The 18714-nt window shown below is 41.7% G+C and overlaps 3 protein-coding genes across 3 annotated transcripts; 1 reads left to right on the forward strand and 2 right to left on the reverse strand.

The window, feature by feature from the left end:
- Window positions 1-606: 606 nt before the first annotated feature.
- On the reverse strand, window positions 607-10071 carry mvk (mevalonate kinase). Its single transcript, XM_073466239.1, has 10 exons — window positions 9791-10071; window positions 9390-9537; window positions 8976-9120; window positions 6829-6984; window positions 5902-6005; window positions 5714-5759; window positions 5464-5554; window positions 4944-5063; window positions 4623-4776; window positions 607-2514 (listed from the first exon to the last, which is right to left on the reverse strand). The coding sequence occupies exons 1-10, from the start codon at window positions 9866-9868 to the stop codon at window positions 2363-2365; spliced, it is 1194 nt and encodes a 397-aa protein (XP_073322340.1). The 5' UTR covers window positions 9869-10071; the 3' UTR covers window positions 607-2362.
- Window positions 10072-10341: 270 nt separating this feature from the next.
- mmab (metabolism of cobalamin associated B) lies at window positions 10342-12076 on the forward strand. The gene is made up of 9 exons (XM_073465360.1): window positions 10342-10471; window positions 10755-10813; window positions 10906-10999; window positions 11081-11138; window positions 11240-11312; window positions 11403-11500; window positions 11581-11645; window positions 11732-11791; window positions 11868-12076. The coding sequence occupies exons 1-9, from the start codon at window positions 10368-10370 to the stop codon at window positions 11950-11952; spliced, it is 696 nt and encodes a 231-aa protein (XP_073321461.1). The 5' UTR covers window positions 10342-10367; the 3' UTR covers window positions 11953-12076.
- On the reverse strand, window positions 12074-17188 carry aldh3b4 (aldehyde dehydrogenase 3 family, member B4). The gene is made up of 10 exons (XM_073465358.1): window positions 16875-17188; window positions 15401-15596; window positions 15049-15159; window positions 14672-14792; window positions 14491-14576; window positions 13978-14059; window positions 13514-13903; window positions 13250-13416; window positions 13055-13154; window positions 12074-12968 (listed from the first exon to the last, which is right to left on the reverse strand). The coding sequence occupies exons 1-10, from the start codon at window positions 16925-16927 to the stop codon at window positions 12769-12771; spliced, it is 1506 nt and encodes a 501-aa protein (XP_073321459.1). The 5' UTR covers window positions 16928-17188; the 3' UTR covers window positions 12074-12768.
- Window positions 17189-18714: the final 1526 nt, after the last annotated feature.

Below are 18714 nucleotides of genomic sequence, written 5' to 3' on the forward strand. Positions count from 1 at the left end.
GGGAATGTGCCACAGTGAGCATGACCACTCAGCAAATTCACATTTAACATTTCACTCCTCCTGCTTGGACAGAATGAATTATACGTCCTTGATTCTCCCGCATTGATCCATCCAGACAAAACTCCCTAAAACGTTAAATGTTAAATGATTTGTACGTCTCCTTCCGCACCACCAGCACACTGTTTTCACCATATCTCTCAGATTCTGACATTCTCCCTCTATCCTTGACCCCCTTTTTCTTCACTCCCTCTGTTATCTGAAATAATCTCTGGGCCTCTTTAGATTCTATTCATCAGAGCAGAAAGAAGCAGGCGCTGACATTGATAAAAAAAAAAAAAAAAAAAAAAAAAATACCATCTGTGCCTTGCAGGGGTAAAAGAAGTGAGAGAGAATGAGACAGAAAAGAAAGAGAGGGGCTTCAAATGAAACAGGCTCTGTTGTCTCCCTCTTGTCCCCCCTCGTCAATGCCATTTCAATTGAAAAGCGCAGTGGTAATTAAATTCCAGCAGGGGTTAGGGGCAACTGTGCGGCACACTGACGGGGGGCTGCCCTGACATAAAGATGACACAATTCAAGAGGACAGAGGGGGCCAGGCGGAAAAGGAGGGAGGGTGACAAATGTTGTTTATTCACGTACACTGCCAGATTCGTACTACTCAATCTTCATGACATTTAAAAAATAGAAAATGAAATGGATATTCAGACTCAACTGAATCCCGCAATGACCTTTTCCCCAAATCAGGGATATTCTAAACAGATCCGTCTTCTGTATCTGCGGCATGTGCAGAATATTTTGTAACGCCGAGGAGGATGAGCAATTAGGTGGAGCTGAATTTGGGAAAGCTGGCGTGTGTGTGTGTGTGTGCGCACGTTTGTGTGTGTGTGTGTGTGTGCATATGTGTCAGCACAAATGTGTGACTCACAGAAGGACGCTGCTTGTTGTTGATTCACATTATAGTGGCGCTAATCCAGAGGCTCCAGAGAGGCCACACGCTCCTGCTGTCCCCCTCTCCCCGTCCTCTATTAGCAAAACAACGCAGCCAGTTAGTCCCTAACAGAGGAAACAAACAGCTCGTGGCTGCGTTACATTATTCTGACATAAAATTTCAACCAAACCGTGACAGATGTTTTATATTATTCTATGAATAAATCACAGTAAATTCTCTGGTTTCAGCTTCATTTTTGCATTTAACTTTTATGTTAAAAGTAAACGCACAACAAAAAACTGTTAGCAACATACAAGAATAATTATGAGAGTTAAAGGGGCACACATGTAGTTTTGGAGAAGAAATTCAAATAATATTGATGAGATAATAATAAAAAACTCAAGATATATTTATTTGTTCCTCCTCTGAATAAACAAGCTGTTCTCAGAGGAAAACACTGTCTGAAGCTAGAAAGGTGGCAGGGTCCGCCACATATAAACACAGTAAAACAGTATGAAGTTGTGTTGTCCTTTAAGGTCAGTTTGTTTATTCGGTTTGTTCAGTCATGAAAACAAAGAGAGTTTGTTTATTTAGTTTGTTTACACATTAAAAAAAATGAGTCAATGTCTTTATTAAAATCCCTTCCCCGAAACTACGGCGTGCACCTTTAAGTTTATTTTATGCAAACAGTCCTCAGGGTCAATTTATGACGTTATAACTTCCTGGCCTCAGCCTTATCAAACATATTCTCACCAACAGTGTTCATGAGTCAGAGAAATGAACGCACAGCCGCATTCATAAACCTATTTGAAGAACTGTGAAGACTAAAGAAGAAATCTGAATAATGGCCCTTGAGTTTTGTTAAGGAACAACATTTATCAAACATTATTATTTCTGTAAGATGAATTCTACAAATTACCACCTTCATTCTAGCAGCTATCCAACAATACTGCATTATACAATGCCAGCGGTGAGCAATTAATGATGATTAAACAATCATTTAATCCATTAAGACAGGTTGGCCCTCCTGCTTTAAAAAATTTGGATGAAACTATAAATTAATTCTGCCGGTGCTTCACTTGCACATTAATCAATTTATCAGAGCCTCGTACTATAAATCCTGTTTATAAAAAAACATTCATGAGACTCTGATGCCATCTAGTGGACAAACCGCTCAATACATGTAGTTGTGCCTTGAGTATGATTGACAAAAAAAATAAATTCCTCTTCATTTTCCCAGTCATTCGTTCAACATTTGTCTTGTTGGTTTTCAAAACGATTAGTCAGTCAGTAAAATCTATAATTAACACTTCAGGAAGCTCCATCCAGCTCCACTCGTTGTGAGAGTTTCCTCGGTCCATTAGAAGAGCACTGAAACAACAAAAGAGACGAGCAGCGCGTCCATCTTCTTGATCAGCCAGAGTCACACGTGGTTTCTCAATAACGGGTTAAAATCTCCAGAACTTCCTCCTTCACAGAGAGAGGAGAGTGCTGCTGGACGCCCGGCCCACCGATACTCGTTTCCCAGCAGTCAAAGCCGCAGTCTTTCAACTCCTGCGCTGTAGTCTGGACAACGGAGGAGTCGGTCTCTACAAGATAAACAGGTCATAATAACGTCATGTCAGGGTGGGCTACAGTTAAAAAAGAAAAGGAGCCACACAAACAGCTCATCACAAGTCACTCTGGAGTCTGTGCGATCTCTGCAAACATGTGAGAAAGATACCAGAACTGCAGTTCACCCAGATGGAGTCATTTGCTAAGAAAACAAATAAAGCATTTAGAGGTCTATTTAGAGGAATTTGAACTTATTAAAATTCCTTCTGCTGCAGGCATAAACAAAGACTGAACTCACAGGTTCTTAGCTTGTTTGCTTTGTCAAAGCGAGGATCACACAAAGTTTCCTTGTATCCAAATTGCACAGAAGTACCCGCACAGCAAAGCCATCTCAACACTTCAGAGAGGAAGAGTGAGAAAACACGACATTTGTTGTCAGCAGGAGTCCTGACAGTTTGGTTCATCAAACTTCCAGCATTAAATTGAATTCATTATAGAACAAGGACAGACTCAGGCTTATAAACCAAGTACAGAGAGCAGAAATAAAAAGAACACAAATGCTGAATTATGCATCAAAAATCAAACATGATGTTAAAAAAGTAAAACTATCATTAAGGCCTGTGGAGACCACTGTGTTGAGCCTGCCAGTCCAAATCAGCTCCGTCTGGGAAAGATATTTCACAATATCTCTTTCAGTTTTCCTTTCCGCAGGGCCGGTCAACTTATAGACATCTGTAGGGTTTCAATTAATAAACTGGACAAGAAAAACCTTTTTACCGGTTAATGGATGCTTAAAGATCCCAAATTCTAAATATATGACATTTGCATTACATTTATGTCCACATCTTAAGTTACTAAAGATACCTTATAAATGATGTGTCTAATTTTTGCAGGGCTGTGACCAAAGTCAGAAAACACACTGTTCGTTTTGTTTGTCTTTTTGTAAAACACCTTTGCCTGGTTCCCTCCAGTTCTGTTCACACTTGTTATTTGATTTTGACATAAAGTCAACAAAAGATGAGCAGTTCAATGTTATCTTAAAAACTGTCTGTGGGTATATTGTTATTGGATAATTACTAGCTGTATGCTAATAGCTTTATGATAGAAGTTTGAGGTCTGTTATCATCTACCTTGAGACAGTCACACCGTCTGTGTTTGCTCTGGATCTTTCTTCTATTCCCTCTTTATGTCCCAACTAGCTAACAGAACAGTCGTCTCTACATGGTAACAGGTTTAAAGGGTCTTTGGCATCTTAAAGCAAAAATGGCTGCTTGTTGGGCACAAACGAGTACAGTGTCTTTGTTATGCTGTCATTACCAGAGGCCGTGTGTCTGAAAGGGGGTTATTAGGACCTTTATTCACTCTCAGGCGGGGGTCACATGAGGGCATTTATTTTGCCAGGCGCCTGGATATTTCCTCAGAAAAAAATGTGTTGAAGTGTTCATTTTCAGTAATACTGTTATTAAATTGAAGTATGTACTCAGACCATGTAAGACTGTGTGATGTGGACCCATTGTGTTTTTCTGCTAATAGGGGCAGTTATAGGTCATCTGCAGGCTTAATTTTGCATTGAAAGATTCGGGTAAGAAAAATAATCAGTACTTCAGTGTGAAGTACTTACAGAGCTTCTCACTGTCTGAGAAAAAGACTTCAGACTTTTATCTTTCAAAAAGGCCCTTAACCATGCCTGCACTCCAAATAGTTCAATAACAGCTTTGAATTTACTTTTGGTTAGACTGGGAAAGGCCTTCTAGGATCATTTTACATACATTTTCAGGAATGGTAACAGGAGGCTGTATGTTTAAGGGGTTATAGGATATGGAAGCTGCAAAAAGTCTTAATCTATCTAGTTAAGGTCCAGTGCACATTGCAGCGTGGCAGCAATCACTAAGTGTCGTGGTCCCAGCAGGCCACAATGATAGTTTTACCTGTTCAATCTTTCTTGTGATTGTATTCAGGGTTAAGAAGCCTGGCTGTCTGTTTCTGGCTAAGCGTTTATACCCATTTGGGTGTGGTCTGCTGCACACCTGTGTTGAATTAGGTCACTGCCTTGAATGTCTTCTATATAAGTGAGGTGCGGTTAATGTCCATAACGCATCAGTAATTATACTTAAAATGTAAGTCTCTACAGGCACTTTTGTACCTGGTCGTAGAAGAGTGATGCCACAGCCTCCGCCCCCGGCGCCGGTTAGCTTGCTGTGGAGCCCTTTGGCCAATGTGACCCGGCACAGTGTGTCCAGGGCAGGATGTCCCACACCCATCACGTTCAGATGGTGCTGGTTAATGTCAATGAGCTCCTATCAATGATATGACACAGTAGTTAGTACCTGTTGCTATTGGCAGAGAAAATGCATTTTATATTAAAAAAAGGACTTTTGTATTCAAATTAAATTTTACCTCAGTAAAGTCTCAATAAGACGTTTACAATGCAAGATGCTTTACACAATCTATTCATATTTTGTACCTCAAGAATATTGTAGTGTTCTCCTGTGATGGGCTCGCTGGTCATCTCTGAGAGGACTTTCTCACATGTGCAGGAAATGGCGTCAACCGAGTCCAGTACTGGGGTCATGATAGAGGGAAACTACAGGACAGAACAGCAAAAAAAAATCACTCTACTCAACATTTCTACCAAAAAGTCATTCCTGCAATTGTTAAAAAAAAAAACTGCTAGCAGTTTTATGATGAGTCAGCTGTATACAGACTTAAAAGTGGCAGGTTTGACTTTAGTTGTGCTCCAGCCTGATCACAACACTGCCACAACATCGTCCCGGCCCTATCTATGTGTGAGGCAGAAATCTGCACACCTGCTGGTGTCACCAAGGCAACAGCACACAGGGGTGCTGGCTAAGAGTTTAATTTTAATATTTTATGAAGGCACTCAACGGCAGGCTCTGGAGTATCTGCCATGTAAAAGCACCGCCTATTATATTAATTACAGTGTCGGCAAGTAACACACGGGGGAGGAAGAAACCATTTAGTACCTTGTTAATCTTGTCCTTCACCCTGGCAACAAGTACCTTGGTGCTACGTGGTACTTTGGTGTTAGTGAGGAGGATCCTTAAAAGCGGCACCCTGGAAATAAAGCAGACAGATCAGAGAGTTCATACAGACGGATTATTTTTGGTGCTCTGCTGATGCACTCATTTCACCCAGAAAAGGTTTTATGTGAGAAAAAAAAATCCATTTTATTAAGTGTGTGTTAGATTAAAAAATTGTAATCAGCGTCAGTACCTGCTCAGTGGTATTATCTTCCCGGCCAAGAATCTCAGCATGCCACCTACATACGGGGGAATCTAAATCATTAAATAGATAATCATCAAATGATAATAAGAACGATGGTGGAGAGCATTAAAGTGCTCTGTGTCTCACCGAGACAAAGGGAGGTATAACACCATATGCCAGATTATTTCAGGCCTCACCCCATGTTCCTACAGCGTTGTCCACTCCTGAAGGATTACCGTGGATGATCATCTCCCCTTGGAAAGCCCAGCTGTTGATCAGCTCCAGGTCCTCCTGACACCACCTGTAAATATTCATTAATTAAAGGGGACCTCTGTAGCCTAACAGATCCTCTCACACCTTACCTCTGACTACATCTTCATAACATAACATTAATACATGGAGGGGAAATACAGATGTATGTTCAGTAAATGAACATCCAGATGTTGTTTGTCATCAAGCAATCATTGTTGCATGGTACGGTACAACAACATCCAACTGGCTATACATCTTAATTTGTGCCTTTGGTTCCCCCTGTCACTACCAGGAACCCAGGATGGAAACAAAGACATGAATGTATCTGAAATGTGACATTGGCAGGAACAAAATACGATCAACACAACAAAGAGAGACGTTACTTAGTAGAGGACTTCCTGCTCTCATCTGTATCAATGGGTCATACAGATCTTAGTAAAAGAGCATTCATGAACTTCAAACGAGCTCCAAAAAACTTTTATATTATTATTTTAACTGACTGATATATGTAAATTCAAAATTACAGACATTTAAGGGATTGAAATGGTACACTATTTTCATTCATTTTTTTTCTTCTTGTCTATTCTTCACATTTGTTTGCGTTGGTGTGTGCGATATAATTATACAGCCACTTGGCTACAACACTTATTATTACTACAAAAGACATTATTTATTATATTTCATGCCGATTCAAAGTCTTTCATCTCTGTTGACAAGACTGTTTATAAAGTGTGGGATATGTGAGGAGTAAAATCACCTCTGTGATCGCTTTTCAGACCATCAGTCATCAGGCCTAATAATTCAAACAGTGATCATCACAAGCTGCATACACAGCCCATAAAAGAGACCTTCCTTGACTAAGATGTCGTTACCTGGCGGTGTTATCCCACTCTTTGAGAGGGGAAGGAATGGCTTCACTCACACTGAGTAGAGCCGCAGCTAAACACACAGAGTAGGCAGCACTCGACCCGAGTCCTGCTCCAGTCGGCAGCTCCGACCACACAGACACCTTCAGGCTGGGCAGCTCACTGAGAAGATACCAATAAACACAAAAACTGAGTCTCTGTCTGTATATAAACACATATATACTGTATTTATGACTCTCATTGCTGTTATCAAGAGATGGCTGCAGATAGCTAATGACTGTTACAGTAATCTATGTGCGTTATTGTCTGGAATACTATTTTTTTACAAAAAAACAAACAAAACAAAAACATCCTGTATTAATTGATGTATCATATCTGCTTTTTACTATCACATTAACTGGTGCAGATACACTGTATACATAAGAAGAGGAGGCTTAAAGGAGTGGATAATAAACAGTAATCCATACATTTCTATAAGCAACAGCAGCTTGCTGACATTGCTGTCAATGTCTGTCAGGGAAGCTGCTTTTGGGCAGACAGGAGAACACTCTAAACTAATTGTCCGGCTCTTCTCTCGAGGGAAATACACATCCAGACTTGTTAAAGGCTGCAGCGTGGCCCAGTGCCAGACTCTCATTAGCGGCCATCCTGTCAGAACCCATCACCTCTCTCCGACACGGCAGCACCGTGTCAGCGCAGATTAAACCTCCCGACAACCTGCGGCTCTAATGTTCCTGAGCATCTTCCCTGTTCACAGCTGCCGGAGTCGCTAAAACTAACATCCGACCTCTCTGTCCGTCTCTCTTTGCTATCTTCATTTCAAGGTGTGGGGATTTTTTTATGGCCTACAAATCTCTGGAAACATCTACATAAAGAGTGAGAACGTTTTTGGAACTAAAGCATTTCAGAAAGAGCTGGAATGACTAAAGTTTTAGTTTTAGTTTTTTGAAGAGTAAACACAATGGTGACAAATACTTGTGACCTTTATTATATTCTATGTGTTTTGTTTACATTTACGGCATTTAGTTGACAAGAGCTGCACAATTTAGTATAATTTTATTTCAACAAAACCATCTGAATGTGAGTATGTGCAGCGGGCGCAGTGATAAAGCATAACATGTAACATGCAAATTATCCCCAGCATGATACACTCCAGCACATCATGTAGCACTTTATAAATAACATAAAGCATATAGCAGGCTGCAGATTTCCTCCCAGTCAGAGGTGTTTTACTATTGCAGGTCAGGTCATAAACAGGCACAGGATGTAATAATTACAGCAATTTTAACAGCTGTGCCACCACCAGACGATTTTTACAGCTTTATATTTTGAATGTGTCTTCGATACACCAGTACCAGCTGCACTTTCCCACTCTCTTCTTTCCGACAGGGGAGATTTTTAAAGGTCTATTTTAAAGAGGAAAAAGGGAAATGTTTCTAAAAATGTGTCACAGTTAAAGTTAACGTTTGCTACAGACTTTCTGCTGTTCTCTGCTACTCGCAAAGACAGTTGCATCTCATTGTCATGTTATAACTTTGTTATATTTATCTTTTAATGAAAAATCTAAAATGTCTTGCCGTCGGTGTTAATTTTCCCCCATGGCATTGAATATCGATATTTTTCAAGGTAGTGTATCAGGGAACACTACCTCTTATCAGATAAAATACAATTATAAATAGAAATGAGAGATCATTATGTCACACTTTCCTCCATAGGACATTAAATACCAACAGAAACACTATTCATTTCCTGTCTGTGAAACACCAAATGCTAGTTTTTCAAGATTTTGTAAATTTTTTTTTCCCCTTTAACTGAGACTTAACCATCAAACAAGTACATGGTGAGAACTCCCTCCCCCTTCTCTCCCAGAGGCACACGGTGCTTGAGACGATCCTTGACAGAAGAATTAATACATCAAGTATTCAACAAAAATTTCTACACCTCACAGTCTTAGCTGTCACTGCTTGGTGCCCTTTATTTGACTGAAACTGCTGGTCTGAAACAAATGGCACTACAGCTCTGCAGCTGGGCCTGTTCTCTGGTTGTCAACTGTATCAAAAATATCTGAAATGCATGATTTTTGAAGCTGTCTGAGCCAACTGGTTGTAGAAATAAAATGAAGAAATGCTCAGAGGAAAAGTGAACTATCTTACCTTGATCTAAACAGTGAGAGGTAGATGTAGAGGAAGGCTAAGGTGGCCATGTTGCAAGTATCCAAGTTTCCATTGGATATATCCAGAAATTCACGGAGCCTCCTCAGGAGTTCAGCATCCAGACGTTTCGCCTCCTCCCTTTTACCTGTTAACATGAGCAACCATCAACATTGCAAAAATAATATCACAACAACACACACTTGGATCTGTAGTTGTATGAAAAAGATATAAAGATAGTGTGCATGACAAATACTGCAAAAGTGTAGTAATTCACTTATGTAGGGATATGCAAAATGTCTGAACACTGAACTGTCCCTGTGTGGTCTGGACCATGTGATGCATGACACAGGTGTAACAGCAGGAATCACAGTGCATGAAGATGCTGATGGTGGCCAGTGCTTCATCATCTCTTACCACACGAATAAGGAATCAGCTGCTTCAGTTCAGACAGGTCCCAACACAGGAATGTGTCAATATTTGGGAGGTTGATGCAAACTTTTCCATCAGTGCTGGCTTTCAAGCTTAAATATGTTCTCAGGTTCAAACTCACAGCGAGAGCCACCTGTAATGGAGCAGAGACACCAGGGTGAATACGCAGACTTCTGCAAGTTTTAACCCATTTAGTGCACATGTGTGTGTGTTTTACATCAACTTAAGTAAGCAGAGGAAAGCATACTATAGTTTATCGTCTGTTGGATGTGTTTTTCTACTTTCCAGGTAATTATTAGTTTCATCAGTCATCATTCTGACTGACTGATGCACTCAGCTTCATTTTAAACCTCAAACACAGTATCACCTGTGTCCTTCCACGTTACCTTTCCGTGCACAACTGCATGCTCCCCGTGGAGGATCGCCTTCCCTGGAGCAGACACGTAGATGTCCCTGACTTGCATTTCTGTAACAGTACAACAACTATGTGTCCAGGGGGGCAGCTCCTCAGCCTTCACCTTCAATTAGTCACTGACAGCTAGCTTAAACACCCTTTAGCGACTGTTAATCCTCCGAAGCAGCAACAGGAAGTCAACACGTCCGCCACACAGCTCTGCGTTTCTCATCAAGACTCGACGAAAATAAGAGCTTTAACATTTAAGCGTTCTTGCTCAAAGTACAAGAAGTTAGTCTGAGCACTTTCTCCACATCACGCTGTGGAAAAATCACGTTACAAACACAGAACGATGACCGAACATAGGATTGGCTCTCAGCGTCCAATCAGCGTCGTAGCTCCTCGAACACGTATTCTTCTGTCCAATCAGCGTCCCGCACTCTCCCTGAGTTGACCAATCGTGCGATGAAAACGAAACGCCCACAAACTACGGACACTACGGAGGGACAAAAAACCACTACTACTACTATCGTTCACCTTTAAGCTAGCTGCTAGCTTCTAGCTGTAACATGGCATCGTTTATTATCAAACCTGCTCACCTGCGCTGTGTTTTAAGGACAGGCAGGCTCATAAACGAGCACCGAACAAGGAACACATTGTGTTCAGTCAGAAGGTAGTTATACATCACCTTTCTTTGTCAAACTACAAAATGATTGGGTGTTGTTCAAGCTAGCCATGTAACTGTTTATGTAAGTGTCAGCTAGGTAGCTACTACAGAGAGATACAGTGTAAAGTAAAGGTAATTTAAGCACAGTGGCTAAACTCTTTGTTTGAATGTGACCAGTAACTGTAGCTTAAACTTTTAATAGCCCAATAAAACACAAAATACATTATTATAGTGTTTACATGCCTTAATTGTCTTGTTATTCCTCCATTTGTTTTCTTTTTACCAACAGTTATGCCACTGAAGGAGACAACAGGACCCCCAAAATATACACCAAAACTGGAGACAAAGGTTGGTTTTCAACTCTTCAAGCAGGAAAACAAGTTGTTCCTAACCGTCTGATGAAATTGTTCTCACAAAAGTTGACTCTGTTCTTCCTGAAGGTTTCTCGAGCACATTTACAGGAGAAAGGAGGCCGAAGGAAGATCATATTTTTGAAGCCTTGGGAAATACAGACGAGCTGTCATCAGCTATAGGGTAACATTTCTTCTGTTTACTTTGTAGCTTGTTCTGTTATCTGCTCCACCTGAAGTGACCTTGTTGAAATGTACATTACAGCTTGGCCAGAGAGTTTTGCGTCGACAAAGGACACACATTCACAGATCAGCTGGACAAGGTTTGAGTTTCATGATGCATTTATTAACTTCATTCATTGCAGACATTTTGCACCAGCCTGATAGAAGATTCCTGTCATTGTTTTTGCTTTTCTCATTGTAGATACAGTGCATTTTACAAGACGTGGGCTCCAATATTGCCACCCCTCGATCATCTGCGAGAGAAAGTCACACAAGTATGCATTTGCCAGCTAGTGTGATGCAGTAAAATATTGTGTCTTGTGTGCTTCAAGATCATTTGGGTTTTTGTCTGTTCTGTTTTTTAGAGAGAACAAAATTTACTGCCACGCCGATCGCAGACCTGGAAATCTGGATTGATAAATTTACAGCAGAACTCCCTCCACTGACCAGCTTCATTTTACCTGTAAGCTCACATGTGCATCTGTCAGACACTGAGTCCAACTTGTTCCTGCTACACTAACACTAATGCATTGTGTGTCACAGTCTGGAGGGAAGAGCAGCGCAGCGCTGCACTTAGCTCGGACTGTGTGTCGGAGAGCAGAGCGCAGGTCAGTTGCAGCATGTTCATATGTTAAATTATTTCTCTTGCTCCTCTGACACAGTTGGTTCTGATGGATCTTTGTTCTTGTTAAAGTGTTGCTCCAATTGTGCGGTCAGGGGAGGCAGATCCAGATGTTGCAAAGTTTTTGAACAGGTCAGTCCTTTGCTTTTAAATGAATACGTGGTTCTTTTGTTATACGTCTGATAAACTTCCCAACATTTTCTTTCAGATTGAGCGACTACCTGTTCACCCTGGCAAGATATGCGGCCATGAAAGAAGGCAGCGAGGAGAAAATCTACAAAAGACCAGAATGACCAGATTCTCACGAGGAATAAGACAAGGGCCTAATTTGTTTTTTCGGGGAGGGTTGTTGGTGATCCATACATTTCATTTTGGATATTCAAACTGTAAATATCAATAAAACTGAAAAAGATCCAACATTGTTTTCTTATTTATTCATCACATAATGTTTAATGCAGCCAATACATGCACATCCTGGTGATTTAAAGGTCTTTCACCACTGGATAGATGGCCCTTGCATACAACTGGGTTGTCTCTGCAGGAGAAAGACAAATATTTTTGAAATTGGTGCTACGTGACCAGAGAAAACAGAAAAACGACTATGCTATTCACATTTTCTCAAAAAGTAGAAAACAAAAACCTGAATGCACTACGGCTGCAACAGACCAATAAACACTCCTGATGGGTGACGTACTGCAGGCTGGTGCTGCTTGGTTTTGGCCTGGAGTCCGTTTTGAAACAGGAAAGAGTATGGCATCCAATTCATAAACAATATCATATTACAGCTAATCAGTACACTGAAAACATTTTAGGCGAGAAAAAGACAATGAACAGGATCACGGTTCATATTTGATCAGCTCTCACAGTTATGGTACTGCAGCAGAGAAACATTAAGCCACCTTATCCTCAGTCATCACTCAGATTGATGAAATACTACGCACACTGCGCTCTCTCTCTTTCTCTCTGTCAGATATGGCTGTACCCCAGTTCGGTTTTGTTCTCATCTATTTTTAATACACCAACAATACACTTCCACGTCAGATCTGTTCAGGACTGAGGGGCCACTCGGCTTTCTTCCAGCACCGCTCTGTTATCGCCCTCCCACACAGTCACAGGATCTGGCACCAGCCCTGGCTCTTCTGGGACAGGGCGCTGGCCCATGTCATTAGAGACAGATTGCGATCCTCATAGGGCGGATAGCGCAGATAGGTTACACACTCAAACCGTGTGCTTCTCAGCAGGCATGATTTCCTGTGAGAGAAGGTGTCGAAGCTGCGGCAGCCGTGGTAGGAACCCATTCCACTGGCACCTGACGAGAAAGTGATCAGACAGTTGATGTAGTTTGTATTATTCCACTTCTTCAGGCTACTATGTACTCTAATGCCACCGACTTACCAACTCCACCGAAGGGCAGAGCCACCATCAGACTCTGTACGACGCTGTCATTGGAGCAAAAGCTTCCACTAGAGGTCTCAGTCATTAGTCTTGAGATGACCTGTCAGAAAGGCCAGCACATGATCAGAACACACACCGGCTGCATCCAGCCTGTACTATGAATACAGAGTGTCTTTACTTTGATCCCTCATGTACCTTGCTGTTGCTGGAATATGCATACACACAGAGGGGCTTCTCTTGCTTATTAATATAGGCAATGGCCTCATCCACATTGTTTACTGTCAGAACAGGAAGAACTGGACCAAAAACATCCTGTTGCATGATGGGATCTTGCTCTGCTACCTCTGTCAAAATCGTTGGGGCTTCAGAGAGAAAAAAATAATAATAGAACAGCATTAAATCTGATGCACAAGACACAGCTGGCTTTGTTTCAGAGGATCCCACACAGAGGCCGCTTACCGATGTATTTCTCTGCTTCTATCACTTGTCCACCCACAGCCACCTTTCCAGATCTCCACAGCATGTCTCTGGTACGGTTGAAGAGCTCTAGATTGACCATGCGGCCATAGCTGCGGGACTCTCTGGGATCAGAACCGTAGAACTGCACCAGGCAGCACTTGAGGGCCTGCACCAGCCGTGCCTTGACATCCGTGTGGCACAGGATGTAGCCGGGAGCCGCCAAGCTCTGTCCAGCATTGTGAAAACGTGCCCAGGCGACACGCTGTGCGGTGGTGGCAATGTCACACTGTTGATCCACGTAACACGGGTTCTTGCCGCCCAAAATCAAGGTGACAGGTGTGAGTGTGCGAGCTGCAGCCTGAGCAATTCTGCTCCCCTCCTCTCCGTTCCCTACGGATCGACAGATGTCTTTAATGACTGATTCAATAAATATCAAAATGCTTTTATAGTAACTTTATCTTTACCTGCAAAGAAGACATGGTCAAATTTAAGTTCCACAACTTCTGGCAAGTCATTCGTGCCTGCAAGAATCACATGGAAGCATTCCTTGAGGAAAACAAGAACTTTTGGTCAGATCATTACATTTACACAGAGCACACCTGCAAAATCATATTTTGAGAGTCAAGTTTTGAGGCGGCCTTCGGTAACACAAGGTGAAGATTTCCATACTCCAGATCTGACCTGATATAACCTCTTTAAAGTCTCAGCTCACATTAAAACTGCTGATTGAAGTCTGAACGTAGCGTAAAAAGCACCGAATGTAGTCCTCTTGATTAGACTTACAAATGAGTCATTAGGCTTAATTTAGTGGAATAAAAAAAAAAATCTTTTCCATCCTACATACTGAGCATTAGCTGAACCACTCAATATTTGAGCTATGAAGTCAGCCTTCATGAGACTTCAAAAAGAAAAGTTACTGCTGCAACCTGATTACTGAAAACGACCCAATCCATCCTCCCCGCTATGTAATCACTCACATTGTCCAAGTAGAACGGGATGAGGCGGTGGAGAAGTTCTGCTGTGTGAGCGGTGCACTCAGAGGGGCTGATTATTGCGCAGTTTCCTACACAAATTAATGAAACATCATTAGACACCTGGGTGAGGAAAAATAACATTAGAATTAAACTGATTAAATGAAATGCTCTTGAGTGCCTGCACCTGCAGCGATGGCCCCTACCAGCGGCACCAGACACATTTGGACGGGACTACACCAGGTCCCCACGATCAACACCACCCCCAGCGGCTCACTGACCACCAGACACTCGTCCAGCGAGGTGGACTGCACCAATCAAGTTAAACAGAACTCTCATGAGTGAAAGTTGACGTCAGTGCACAGGTTGACTCACAGAAAAAGACTTCATTCCTACAAGAAGGGCACAGCAACTTAGGTTTTAATCTGCTTTGGCGGCACAATACAATTCTTTGTAGCAGCCAGACGGAATGTTCTCTCCAAAAACTGTTGTTTAAGTCCTCATAATAATCCTAATAATATTATGAAGATGCTTATGAGGATTTACAAAACACAAAAGTCTCACCAGGTTTCTTTCCACGTGCTGTGGCTGCATCCACTTCTTGAGGTTGTTGACGGCATGAAGCGCCTCGTTCTTGACCAGAATCAGTTCTGACACAACTGTCTCAAAGCGTGGCTGGTTAAAGAAAATACCATAAAGATTTGTATTTGGACCATTGTGTCAGCTCAGAGGCAGTGTTGTAGAAAGTACCCAAATGTCATACTTGAGTAAAAGTAAAGATATCCAGTTAAACTATTACTTTAGTAAAAGTGAAAGTCACAGTTATGAACAGTACTTGAGTAAAAGTCTTAAAGTATATGATATTAAATGTACTTAAGTATCAAAATATGCTACTTCTATGCTATGCCCTCCTCACCTTATGAAGATCCCTTCCGAGAGCATCCACAAAGTCACACTCGTGCTCCTCCAGCATCCGCACCGCAGCCTCCAGCTGAGCCAGTCTGAAGCCCTCCTTCAGCGTGCGTCCGGCCTGAAAGGCGACTCTGGCCCTTTTCAGCAGATCCACGCACTCCAGAGGGTACGTCTTCAGACACGGCTCCCCCAGCCTGGTCCTGAAACAGCAGTCACGTCACTAACTTTCACACCACAGGCCAAGAAAAACCAAAGCTCATCATCATCATCACGTACCTTCTGCATGTTAACCGGCCGTTCCTCTGACAAGCGCTGCACGCCTTTACTTTTACACTCATGTTTATTCCACTCAAGTATTCTCAGACTGAATGGAGTTAGTGTGCAGCTGAGCCTATGCAAATTCCTCACTGGCAGCAGGGACGATGGGGAAAATCCTAACTACTCAAGCCAATCAGGTGATGCACAAACTAACAAAGCTGGAGTCTAATAGTCTTAAGACCAGTGATGGAATGTCACTAAGTATATTTACATTTTGGAGGCATTTTTTACTCCACAACACTTACTTATACTTGTACGTTTGATACTTCAACCTACTACAAGGACTTTAACTGAATATGAAACAGTCTAAATTTAATACTGATGTCTCTCTATGACCTGCACAAGCAAACGAGACCATCAGCAAGAATTTAGTTTTTCTTAATGTCTGCCAACAGGGCGGCGTGCAGACTGAGTCTGTGTTTACATTTTACAGGGAAAGTTACAGTGAGTATGACGTTAGCAAGTAAAAAAGAAGCAGGATATTTATATTTTGTCGCTCCGACGGTGGAATCACTTCTACTTTTGTCCACAGGGGCCTCCAAAATCAACAAAATCTCATAGCTCCTCATTGTTGCTTTAAGTACATTTATTGCCAGAAAATTGCTTTTGATACTTAAAGGTGCTATTTGTAACGAAAGACGCTTTGGGATGGGGGCTGACCTGTTCTACATGCCAAAGCGACAGTTTTTAACGATTTAGGAAACCCAGAGCGTCATTATTTGACTTTCTTGAGACTCAAAAATCAACTTTTCTTGCAAATAGCACCTTTAAGTAGTTTTAGTTAAGTACTACTTGTATGGGTGTCACTTTTACTAAAGTAATATTTTAACACACTTTTGGGTACTTTTGGGTACCAAGCATCATGTAGAGGTGAACAGAGGACCCTGGAGGTGTCTCATTCACTGTATTCACTTACTTAAACACATAAACACTTTAAAAATGACTTTGCACTGACTTTGGTTGCTTCCTTTACTGTACTGATTACCTCATCACTTAAAAATTGAATCTAAAGTCCCATTTCATAATAACTTGGAGCAAAGTAAGGATTTGTGGCACAGCTTCAGCTACTTCAAGGTGCATAGAGGAAGAAATCTCCAACAAAACTTGTTGAAGAACAACTTTATTACAGACCAACTTTCCTACAGGTGTTGCTTTCTTACCTCCGCAGCGCCTTGAACCATCGGGCTGGAGACGGGCTCGGCGGGCTGCTCATGTCCTGCAGGTGAACAGCTGAGACAGCTGCAGCTTGTGGTGGAAATCCTCCCAGCAGCAGCTTTCACCTCTCATCAACAGTCACAGTGCGGTCAACCGGCCACGGCGGAGAGAAAATGAGTCAGACGTGCGCATTTGCACCATAATCCTCCATGCACGTTATTCAGCAGCGCAGGAAAATGTGGTGCAATGACACATTCTCAGTCCTGCAGGCTGCTGTTAATGCTTTTAACGTGTTTGCTGTCAATAGAGCAACAATACACTTCAGTCCCTGCGGAGCTGCCTGCAGGCGGTCAGCCACACTCAGCAGGTGTTTGTAATAAACTCATTAATGAAATGTTAAGAACTGAGTCAGACACAAACACTCCTGTGCTGTAAACACTTTGATTTGTTGAATACTGATGATTTAAATAGGTAATATTATCATACTTTTATTTGGGGGTCCTAGTAGAATAGGTTTACATGCTTTAATTTTCAAAAACACATAATTTTCCTCATATGGTGCATTGCTGCAGCATCCCTTTTCACACTGTGTCTTGAACGCTCCGTTTCAGCTACAGAGTGAGACATCTCGCCTCTGTTCAGTCTTTGGTGAGAGTAGGATCATGCCAAGCGAGGTAGTGTGATCTAAAATAACTCCACAACTGCATTAGCAACTGTATTTCTGCTGACTGACTGGAGTGTATATATTTTATAATAAATATATACATATATATATATATTTACATAACGCCTGTTACATAGTGATGCGCACAAGTTACAGACGTAAAGGCTCAACTCCAAACCAGGCGTTTCAGGCAGTGCAGGAGCAGAGTTTTCTGTGGGAGAGAGTAAATCCCTTCGGCGTGGACTTTGGGCTTTTTCAGTTTGCAGACCTTTTACATAATAAAGGAATGGCAAAAACCCAAAAAGCAGAATATGACCTCTTTAAAGCAGGGGTGCCCAAACCTTTTCCCCCTGGAGGGCCAAAAAAGAAATGTATTGTTGGCCCAGAGGCAGAAAGCAAACACCTATGATGCTGAACTGTTCAGATGCAAAATGGTTCAAGGATCCCAAGTTCACTTAATTGACTGAATTCTTGTGCAAAGTGTCCCTCTGAACTCCCTCTGTGCTCCCATTATGAAAAAAATATGAATAATTAGGGATCCTACATATTTAAATATATTTTTTTAACTGTCCTTTTTTTGCTAAAAACATCTGGTGGGCCACAGTTGGCCCAACAAAAGGTTCAGTTTGGCCCACCAGATGTTTATAGCAAAAAACAAAAGTTTTAAAAAGGCTCCACTTCAGACAGACGTGATTTAAAGGACAAGTTCACCAAAAAAATTAAAAAAATTCTGTCATTATCTACTCAGCCCCATGCCGATGGAAAGTCAGGTGAAATTTCATAGTTCACAAAAGATTTCTGGCGTAATCAAAATCTCTGGAAGCCCTGAGATCTCAAATTGATATAAAAGCTGTTACTTACACCCTTTTTAAAGCTGAAATCTTCACTGTAGCTGCTAAGCTAAAAGCATTAGCACGCAGTCCATCCGCAGTGGGTGCACGGCCTCAACCACGCATCAAGAGTGTAGATATCGTCTTTTCAAATCAGTTTGTAATCTCGGGGCTTCTGTAGACTTTGATTACTCCAGACGAGATGAATGGAGCCACGTTTGTTTTTTAAAACGTTTTTTAAATGTTCAAAACAAGTCACCATCTGCTCCAGTTGTTTAGGAGAATCTCTGTTTTGCTGTGAAGCTCCATAAATGTTTTGTGAACCATGAAACCTCATCCGGCTTTAATACC

This window comes from Pagrus major, chromosome 5, assembly GCF_040436345.1.
Source record: "Pagrus major chromosome 5, Pma_NU_1.0".
NCBI classification, from domain to species: domain Eukaryota; kingdom Metazoa; phylum Chordata; class Actinopteri; order Spariformes; family Sparidae; genus Pagrus; species Pagrus major.

Coding starts and splice junctions, on each gene's coding strand:
- mvk (XM_073466239.1), bottom strand. CDS start 9,868: ATGCAAGTCAGGGACATCTACGTGTCTGCTCCAGGGAAGGCGATCCTC. Junction 9,538..9,790: donor ATGCAGTTGTGCACGGAAAG/GTAACGTGGAAG, acceptor GCTCCATTACAG/GTGGCTCTCGCTGTGAGTTT. Junction 6,006..6,828: donor GAGTGGGATAACACCGCCAG/GTAACGACATCT, acceptor GAATATTTACAG/GTGGTGTCAGGAGGACCTGG.
- mmab (XM_073465360.1), top strand. CDS start 10,368: ATGGCATCGTTTATTATCAAACCTGCTCACCTGCGCTGTGTTTTAAGG. Junction 10,814..10,905: donor CACCAAAACTGGAGACAAAG/GTTGGTTTTCAA, acceptor TTCTTCCTGAAG/GTTTCTCGAGCACATTTACA. Junction 11,501..11,580: donor TGACCAGCTTCATTTTACCT/GTAAGCTCACAT, acceptor TGTGTGTCACAG/TCTGGAGGGAAGAGCAGCGC.
- aldh3b4 (XM_073465358.1), bottom strand. CDS start 16,927: ATGAGCAGCCCGCCGAGCCCGTCTCCAGCCCGATGGTTCAAGGCGCTG. Junction 14,060..14,490: donor TCCCGTTCTACTTGGACAAT/GTGAGTGATTAC, acceptor GTTTTCCTCAAG/GAATGCTTCCATGTGATTCT. Junction 13,904..13,977: donor TGACCATGTCTTCTTTGCAG/GTAAAGATAAAG, acceptor GTCGATCCGTAG/GGAACGGAGAGGAGGGGAGC.